General features: G+C 33.9%; 1 protein-coding gene across 1 annotated transcript in view; it reads left to right on the forward strand.

Moving 5' to 3' along the window:
* The first annotated feature begins 2,520 nt into the window (after positions 1–2,520).
* LOC111383866 overlaps positions 2,521–10,443 on the forward strand; it is a 13,227-nt gene continuing 5,304 nt past the window's right edge. The window contains exons 1-13 of the mRNA XM_023008050.1: positions 2,521–2,679; positions 2,890–3,003; positions 3,263–3,763; positions 4,531–4,772; positions 4,886–4,942; positions 5,115–5,249; positions 5,611–5,729; positions 5,822–6,133; positions 7,316–7,403; positions 7,489–7,594; positions 7,684–7,794; positions 9,947–10,110; positions 10,216–10,336. Of these exons, the coding sequence (XP_022863818.1) occupies positions 3,284–3,763; positions 4,531–4,772; positions 4,886–4,942; positions 5,115–5,249; positions 5,611–5,729; positions 5,822–6,133; positions 7,316–7,403; positions 7,489–7,594; positions 7,684–7,794; positions 9,947–10,110; positions 10,216–10,336 (1,935 nt within the window). The 5' untranslated portion in view covers positions 2,521–2,679; positions 2,890–3,003; positions 3,263–3,283. The remainder of the gene's footprint in view (positions 2,680–2,889; positions 3,004–3,262; positions 3,764–4,530; positions 4,773–4,885; positions 4,943–5,114; positions 5,250–5,610; positions 5,730–5,821; positions 6,134–7,315; positions 7,404–7,488; positions 7,595–7,683; positions 7,795–9,946; positions 10,111–10,215; positions 10,337–10,443) is intronic.

The raw sequence follows: 10,443 nt of genomic DNA on the forward strand, positions 1-10,443 counted from the left end.
AACCAAGCCAGGATAAAAGAAGGATTACTTCTATAAATTTATAATTTATTACGTTTACACTTTTCTTATCATTTTTCCTTCTATTGTAGAATGAAAGTATAATTTTATGTCAAAAAATAAACTGACTAGAAATGAATAGGTCGCAAGCCAGTTCGATTCGAACATGATGGTAGACGAGTCGAGCAATCGTTTAACATCTTAGATGAATAACATATTAAAATTTGTAAAATGAAATAGGAGATTTACAGCGTGATGGCAACAAGTTGAGAATCTTGAAAGGCACATCACATGGACATGGGACAGTCGCCTTCCTGGCTTCTATTCCGTGTAAAGCTGTAACCATGCGTTGATCAAAAACTAATTCTCATAAACAAATTAAAAGGAACAGAGGTAATACAGCTATATAATATCTGATTTTATTACACGTTTTCATAAATTGAGTTACATACAAAGAATTAATCTATCAAGCATACATATATAATAAATTTTAATTTGATTGCAATTAAGTACATATTTTGTACAAGTTTTTTAAAACTTTTTTCGATCATACATTTTTTTCAATAAAATAATTTTGCACATGAATCCATTAATTTTTTTCTTTTTTTTTAAACCAATATTCTTCAAAATTCACTTTTCACAAAATTTATTCTCAAAAATTCAATTTCAGACATGCCTTAAAGTTTCATTTATCATATTACAAGATAATCGATAAAAATATTATTAAACCACGATGAGATGGTTTTTAACAAAGAATTAGAACTTGATAATTGAAACATTGTCACGAATTTTTATTTTCATAAAAATATGAATATGAAAGGATTGTGCTAGAAGCATATATTTGAAGGCCTCTGTCCCACGGGTATGGCACGATGATAAAGTAAGAGATGTTTGAACGGAGCATCAGAGGTTCAAATTCCAGCGACAATTGAAAGACAACATTTATATTGGAAGGCAGATGTTCTGTGGATACAAAGTTATGGTGTTCTGTCACCCTTTCGTTGGTCTTTTCCACAGGTTGTAAAGAAGGGTCCAAAGGGAGTAAAATCGCTTTCCGAATGTTCAGTCAAAGCGTGTGTAAACTATGACTATATCTAATTTACCCGGGTAGCGAATCAAGGGGAGGCTATCGCTTCTCATAATTTGTCGGGAGCAAATCCATATAGAAGAATGTACATTGGGTTTAGGATGATTGAATTGATGACTTCCCCCCGTTGTGATAAAAACCAACCCGGCCCAGACGGTTGGGCCGTAAAACCCGTGACCCAACCCATAGATCAAGCCGAGTTGGATTATATTATCCATATGCATTTGAATCGGTCAAAGCTCAAGTCAACCCAATTTATTTATTTTTTATTAAAAATCGGACCGGTTTACCAATTTTTGATTGGACTTCAAAATGTTGAGTTAAATTTGAAGGTTGCAAATAATTGAACCTTCAACTAGGAAGGTCAAGTGCCAAATCACTTGAAACAGGAGCTAGTTGTTTCTCTTTGTGAAATTAATATGATTCATGAATACAGAATGTTTTCTAAAAATATTTTGATTTAAAAAGATTAAATAATATATTTTTTTTCAATTTAATATACAAAATTATAGTATCAAAACGTAATCAGTATTACTAACATGAGTTGAAAAAAATCAATAATTAAAGATATAAATATAATTAATGACAAATTACTTTAAAATTTTATCTAAAAGAGGAAAAAATTATTTATAAAATTGTTTAATTTTTTTTTAAGCAATGACTCATCAGTCCAACTACTAACCCACCAGTTCAACCAGTAACTCGATGACCCAGTACCTCGACCGGGTCGAGTTTAATAACTATGACGTCAAGGTGACTCTTTACCCCTAAGTCATGTTCCTTCTCTGTCCGTCCTGATCGAGAAATAAAACTAGCTAATCCTGAATCAAAGAATCGAAAAGCTCAATGTCACTATTCTTGAATAATTTGTAGCCATGCCTTCTTTTCGTGCCATTATGGATATGAAAATAATTGACATAATCAGATTAAATTGATAACTACCCCTAATTTATTTTTTCCTAATACTTTATACTCTTGCACAAGTAAAAAATTTGTTCAATGATTCTGTACTATGTGGTCTATTTGTCTAGTCTAGTAATAAAATAACAAAAGCATCTAATTCTGTCCCCATTGCATCGCATGTTCAAAGACAAAATGTGTCTGTCTCCATATTATAAATCATTACCTTTCTTAATCAACAAGTCTTACTCAAAGTTAAATGCGCTCTCTCTTTCTTTTATTTTAAAGTGATGAATCAACTAATCACCGAATTAATTAAATTAATTATAATTGTAAACAAGAAACCCCCAAAGCCGCGCCACTAGTGGTGAGTCTAATGACCGACCGTTGTAAAGGGAAAAACCACGTCATACTCATGTTCCTATCCACGTTCCGTTAATCTCTGCATCACTATAACGTTCCATTTTTTCGTTTTAAAAACAATAATTAATTTAACTGTTAATTTTAATTTAGACTATTAAAAATCTATATCAAGAATATCTTGGATATAAAAAAGAAAAAAAAGCCTTAATTTAAATAGCAGAACCCGACATAAATGGCTTCTTGAAATTGGAAAAGGGAAAAGGAAAGTTATTTATTAGTGCATTCCAGTAAGGAAGTTGGACTCTTCGATTTTGTTTACACACTTTCATACTGTGAGTCAAATGCATTTGTTTACATTTTTACTGTTATTAATTTCTGTTCTTTTTTGTTTTTCGGTTATTTATTTTGTGGATATTAATAGTAAATTTTTGGGTAAATTGTTTCAAGATTCGTTACCTTTTTGGAGCATTGAATTTTTATTATGGAGGAAATTGGGGTTTCTTCTACATTGATTACAGGGTAATCATATTGGTTCTTCTCAGAGCGTTAAAAATCTCTTTGGCGGCTGAGAAAGACTGGACTGAAGGGGAAGAGAAAGAAGGAACTGGGTTTCATCAATCTTACTGGAAAATCATATACTTTTACTTCAATTTTGGGTGTGTTTTCTCTTTTATCAAAAAGTTATGATTTTTAACATTGGTTCTCTGTGATTGTGTGTAGTGTGTGTCTCTTTGCTTTACGTATTAGCCATGCTCTGACAAATGGAGTTCTGATCTTTTTTTTGTTAGTCCTACAGCATTATGCTTGTGGATCCAAATAATTTTAAAATTTTAATAGATATTCTCCGGTCAGGAATGAAAGTCACGATTTTTTATAATAAAAATAATTAATATTGGATTAATATATACTTCACAGGGGAGATAGAGCTGATTTGCAATGTCGAAACAGAGATATGGTGCCCGGAATTCTGGATTGCCTTCAGTATCTCGATTTCAGAGTGGGCATATGCCATCAGGGGTGGTGCCAGTTTCACGAGCTGTAAATGCAGGCAAAGTCTTGGATAACTCATCAGGATCTGACATGGATATGGGGTCTGATTCTGATGACGAGTTCAGTGGTGCACGATATTCGCTTGAAACATCGCCTCAAGACAATAAGATTCCCAATGGTGGCGCTAAATACAAAGATTCATTGAATGGGCGTATGGATGACGCCGGCAGTCACAGGAATCACTTAAACAGTCTAGAAGGGAGAGGTGGTAGATTCCCAGCGGCATGCCGCGGTTTTGTCTTTGATGAACCATCAGACTCCGTCACGAGCTCAGAAGTGAATTCTACGCTACCCAGGAAAACCTATGTGCCAGATGCTTACAACTCTCACATCCATTTGCGGCCAAATGAAGAGACTGCGAATCAGGTAAGACCCCCCGTGCTCTTATGAGTAGGAGTAAGTAAGACATACTTGGAAGATTCAGTATTTCTTAATGCTTTTTGGGAATTGGAGCTGATGCAGGGTTTTGCGCTAGTGTTTAACTATGCATGGCTTTCCAACTTGTTCACGTCATTGCTTATATAAATGCAGGAAATGCTGAATCTGTTTCACCTCTTTGTATTTTACTGTGGAATAGTGAGGTGTGATTGGAGTGCGCTCTGTCATTCATTTCCAAATCCCTGCTGGAATGTTTTGAATTTGATGTTTGATTGCTTTGTCTTATGCTCAACTGTTTTATGGACCTTCAAAGTTGTATTAATCTGTTAATCTGAAATTATATGGCTAGGCTCTTAGATGTTTCATGTCATAACCTCCTTGTGCACTGAAAATTGTTTGCTCTTCTTCGGTGCTTCCTTGATGAGGCGTTTCTGGATATTAACCCTTTGGTGCTATTGAGGTTATACTTTTGCTCAAACACTTGTCATTTAATCTCTTGAAAGAAACCTGTGTAAGATGTTTAGGCCTTTTCCCTTGGATTTTTGGGGAGATCAATGAATTTGTAATTAACTTGGTAAACTTAATTTGCATCATCATTTGTTGTTATTGAATTGTTTCTAATGTGACAATTGTAGCCAGCTCCAACTACCGCTTCAAATACATCCTAATACTGCTTATTCCTGCTGTTATTATCAACAAGGATTACTTAATGGTGATACGCTGTTCAGATTTCCTTTCGTACACTGTGGTTGCAGGATTTCAGCAGTGTGCCAGTGCAGAGTAAGAAGTTCTATGATGACGATATTGCCAGCGCTCCTCCACTGACTGCCGCTTTTCAACATGTTAATCAAGTTGCTGAAAAACCTGTGACATCAAGATATAATGTTACCGCTCGTCCAACAACATCATGCGGTTCTGCAATTGGGGTTGAACCTAATGCATGCAAGAGTATGGCTTCGGGTGCTACTGAAGTCAGTACTCCTGAACCGTCAATAAGGTACATGAATGTCCGTGTTCTTAAATGTTTCTAAAAGCCCCCACTCTTGAGCGGGTTAATAGCTCGTGGGCTAATTTTGAAGAAATAAAGTTAATGCCTATGGTATTGCACAGGACTGCTGCTGTATCTTCTCATTCTTTGCCTTCTCGATATCCTACTTTTCATGCGAGGTATGTCTAAACAGTGTTTGTGCATAAGGTTGGATTAGTCTGTAATATTTCCTTGGTTTTTGCACTTGTCCTAAAATATCTTTACTTTACAGTTCTCGTTCTAGTCAGTTTTGAAGCAAAATATCCATTAATTCTATGTAATGTTGTTGTTCATCATCTGAACTGGATACAGTGGGCTAGGTTATTGGTATGGTGTTATATCCTATGATGCTTGTGTTCGGCTGTGTCTTCACTCATGGGCCAAGGGCTGCATGGAAGCTCCCGTGTTTTTGGAAAATGAATGTGCGCTGCTGAGGGATGCTTTTGGGTGAGATTGTTACAGATATTTCCATCTCTCCATGGTTATTTTTCTGCCATAATGGTGCATTTGTTGCATATAATCAGTTTTTGTTATCAACTTTCTGCTTCATTGTTCTTCCTTATGATTTATAAAAAATCATGCATTTGCTGCAATACATGCCCCCTTGCCGGGAGTGTATGTTGTCGTTTTAGATTCTTGAAGTTTGTGGTTTTCATCTATAAAATCTGATGACTTCATCTAGTTTATAATAGTTGAAAAGAAGCATAGTTCTCAGCATCTCATGCACAAAAACAACTATTTCTTGATTATTCTGATTTGCATACTTCTTGTGCCAGTGATTTTAAACAATTTCATATTGCATTTGTAGGTTGAAACACGTATTGTTGCAGTCAGAGGAAGAACTCTTGAGAAAAGAATCTTCAGAACTTGTCAGCGAAGGAGCTTCTGTAAAGACTAAGAAAACCAGTGGCAAGATTAAAGTTCAAGGTTCTTATAGGTCTTTCATAAAAGAAAATTATTTCATAACTAAATTTGCATGTGGTGTATTTAAGATCTCTATAATACTGGTTATTTTGCAGTGAGGAGAGTGAAAATGGGGCTGGACCCACCTACAGGCTGCACCTTTACATCTTTAAAGTCAACCTCTGTTGTAAAGCTGGAATCATTTCATTTTCGGTTATCCAATGTAAAATCAATCGTCTCTTCTGAGAGGAAAGCATTACGGAAAGCACATGTAACCCCGAGAGTTCCCATAGATGGATCTTTTTTACAGCAGAGTATGACATATATAATCGGTGGGACTCGCCGGTATATGAAAGAAGTTCCCGAGCTTATTAAAATTGGTGTCAATGCTTGGCGCAACAGTTCGTCATCTTATGAAGTAGTACAAGGTATGTAGGCAATTTGTGTTGAAGAATTCTGCAACTGATGCGTTATAACTTAAATTTTTGTTCTGATTTTCTTCCTTTATTTGTTATATTTCCTCGTGGTCATACCCCTTTTATTTATAGTAGTCACTGGACAGCTTACTGGCTATTTATCCTCTTCGTCAGTTCTCTTTGGTATAAAAGTTCAATATCACAGATATTTCTGATGTTGCTCTATTTTGTACTTTAGTTACTTATAATTTTTAATAGACATTGTAATTGGAATTAAGTTTTTATTTTGCTTCTTAAACCCTTCTGAATTCTAGAAACATCATGAATTTACTGGGGAATAAAATTTTTTTATGCTACATTAACTTCTTTATTAAGCGACATTTGACAATAAAGACAAGAGTTCAAGTGGTCTAGTGTTTATGCAAGGAAGTTTAACTTGGACTCCAGCTGGAGTGGTGAAACGTAGCCCCTGTTTGGCTCCCATTTCATAAATTTCATTTTCGACCATACATTTCATGGGATCCACAATTTTTATCAATTTTTAACCACACAATTCACCAACTTTTATTAAAATCTGCTAGAAATCTATGTTTTATCCAAACCAGGCAACGTAATTTTAGGATACTTGAAGAGTATATCACGTTGGGATGGCGCCAAATTATCTGGAAGTGATAGAACTGTTTCGGACCCAAAGTGGGCATGCTGTTGTGGGTCTCACAGAGAACCTGATGGATTTTTCTCTTCTTATTTTTACTTGTTAAATAAGTAACATGTATAATGGTAGATAATCTAACTATGCACCCTCACTCTTGTATCTAACAGCCCATTTTTAATCCTTATTCACCAAAAGAACTGAACTAGACTGGGCCTGTTTCGTTTTGCTCTTTCATAGTGAACCTACATTTCCTATACCAAAGAATCCAAATTATGTCCAGTTCGATCCAGTTCTTACAAGAATTATGCAGAACTGAACCCCACTGCACGCCTACCCTTAATATTGCAACTAATTTTTGAAGGAAAAACAAATAGGTTGGAATTTTTAGTAATTGATAGATTAATTTTGATTTGTTGTATTAAAACGAGATGAATTTGTGTTTTATCTCTACAAGGACATGCATCTAGAATTAGAAAATTCTCGCATTTCAGTTTCGTATTGATTATCTTGTTAAAGGGAATTTGAATTCATGTTGACAGAATCATATTCCTGTTTATTGAGATTGAAAAGTTCACCTGAAGAGGATGCAGTGAGAATGCAGCCAGGATCTGGTGAAACTCATGTTTTGTATGTAATCTTTTTCTCTGTAATCTTGTTACTTATTTAATCTCATAGTCATGGATTGTTAAATTTTCTTCCCTCTTGAATACAGCTTGCCAGAAGGGCTTGGAGATGATTTGATAATCGAAGTCCACGATTCGAAGGGGAAGTATTTTGGCCAGGTAGTAGTTCAGGTGGCTGATATTGCTGAAGAATTGGTATGTTGTCTAAATCTCATTTTGACCACCTTTGATTTCAAAAAGTCTGTAGCATGGTCAGAGTGAATACATTCATGGGTTTGATGCAGGGGGAGAGGCTTCGTTCATGGCCTATATATCATGAGCCAGAGCACGAACTAGTTGGGAAAATGCAGCTGAATCTAAACTATTCAACAACTCCCATTGAAAACAGTAACAAGGTAATGTCACTCTATTGGATAGAATTTATCTCTCTCTCTGTTTTTGGATCAGACTTAATTTGCTTATTCTACATCTGGTATCTCAAAATTATTGACCAATGTCCCTGCTGTCCTGGCTCAACCCTTTTTATGTTCCATTTCTTCAGGCACATTCACAATAGCTTAAATAATAATTTAAATCAGTCAAACATACTATTTAATCACACATTTCTTAGGACCTACAAATACTATCAACTTATTTTTCACACATTCTGAAGGACGAAAAGCTTGTAAGCACTCCCAAGCATGCTATAAGTGGTTCCCATTTCAATTAATCCGTTTTATAAAAATATAACTAAAAAAAGAAGCCTCCAGTTAAATTAATGTGTAACTAATTCATTAAATTTCTTTCAAAAGTTTTGAGAAAGTGATACTGAATGAATGAGATGGTATTCTGCTTCTCTGATCCTTATCTTACCAAACGAGGAAGAATTTTTTTTTCTGGGAAAACAGGACCACAGTTCTTGTTAATGCTGTTATATCTACAATTTTTTTTGGTATTTGTGTAATGCTAAATATAGAGAGGATTGTTCAGATACCTTTGGCAATTTTAATGAAAATCATACTTGCAGGACTGTAAGTCGTTTATATGAGATTGGAGGAGGTAAATCTAAGAGTTAATATCATTGTATTCATTTACTCAATTTAAAAATATATCAATTGGCTATTACAGAATTTATTTATTTACTTATTTTTTTGTGTGTGCGTGGAAATGATCAACATTTCTTGAGAAATGACTTTGTAGTTATGATGCTATGCAGTAGAAGCACATTAAGCTGGCAGATGATTAAGAGTTAGTGAACTTTTTCTCAATCGAATTCGTTCATCTATATTATAACTTCCTTCATATTATGGTATGACATGAAAGAGCATATCCCATGTGTTTTAGTTCTGACATTTCCCGACACTAGTTGGTGCATTGCACTTTATTCTAAAATATTTTATAAGTGTTGTAAAAGTAATATTTGATACCAATTTGTAAAGAAAATAGAACTTAAGATAGAAATTTAAGAGACGAAAATTGTATTCTCAAAACTCAACTTTTATGAGTCACATTTTTTGTGATGATCAAACACTATAAATGAGCAACTTTTTTATACTACATTTGGTACATAAGAATTAATTGCTATTACATGAATTTAAACACTCATTAACATTTCTAAATACATGAATAAAAATAAATTCATCTAAAATAACTCTATATTCATGTAGATTAAGATTCATTGAGTCTAGATTAATGTGAATGTTAATTAATTGAGAATTAATAATACGAAATTCATACTTGACAATGATTTTGAAGAATTTATTACATATTCAATAATGAAAAGCAATGCATTATTGAAATAATTGAATTGTAGTAGGGTTAAAATCGTCCAAAAAATATTCTCACTTTATGTGGTATTTAATTTAATATATTATGTATAAGAATTAATTGCTAATACATGAATTTAAACACCTATTAAAATTCCTAGATACATATATAGAAATAAATTCATTTATAATAATTCTAAATTCATGCAGGCGGGGGGCGGACCCAATTGCAACCACTGGGCCCTTAATTTTTCATATTTACAAAATAGCTCACATAATTTTTACATAATTCTGTCTCGCTCCCACGAATTCACTGAATTATGTTCATGGGTACACCCTTGCATGTCGGTCAAGATTCATTAAGTCAATATTCATTGAGTCCAGATTAATGTGAATTTTAATTAATCAAGAATTAATAATACGAAATTCATACATGACAAGAATTTTGTAGTATTTATTATATATTGAAAAACAAAAAGTAAGGTGTTATTGAAATAATTGAATTGTAGAAGGGTTAAAATTGTCCAAAAAATGATTCTCACTTAATGTGATACTTAAATATATTATAGATAGATTATAGGTTTAATCATCAGAATAATCATTAGATATCTTTAGGTGTTTTCACTAGTCTTTATTATCTTGGTGTTATCATTAACGCACATGGTTTGAGTGTTGAATATTTAATGGAACGTGGAATGTATGTAAGATACTTTATTTTATCTCCTTCATAACTAAGTTGTACGACGGAAATTTTTTACTTGATTTCTGTGCTTATATTTTCATTGATATGTGTGTGCCACAGTGTACATCTGTTGCAGAGACAATTGCGTACGATTGTGTTCTGGAGGCAGCAATGAAATTACAACAATTTCAGCAGAGGAAGTTGTTGCTACATGGTTCTTGGCGGTGGTTGGTAACTGAGTTTGCATCTTACTATGGAGTTTCAGACGCATATACGAAATTGAGGTACTGCAAAAATGTGATCAACTGGTTTATTTGAAGAATTATTTGTCCCAGATTATCGTTGTTATTATACATAATCTATTTTATTGAAATCTCATGTCTTTGCAGATATCTTTCATATGTTATGGATGTTGCCACACCAACTGCAGACTGTCTGGAGTTGGTTCATGATTTACTTCTACCTGTTGTTATGAAAGGCAAAACTAAAAACACATTGAGTCACCAAGAGGTAGGCTGAATCCAATGTATTTTCATTTGTGAACTTAAATATTATCTCGTAATTTCGCAGCATGCTGGTTTTGATAAATTTAAGGAAATGACTCATTTCCCAATCTT

The sequence above is a fragment of the Olea europaea genome, unplaced genomic scaffold (assembly GCF_002742605.1).
Source record: "Olea europaea var. sylvestris unplaced genomic scaffold, O_europaea_v1 scaffold2779, whole genome shotgun sequence".
Taxonomy (NCBI): Eukaryota; Viridiplantae; Streptophyta; class Magnoliopsida; order Lamiales; family Oleaceae; genus Olea; species Olea europaea.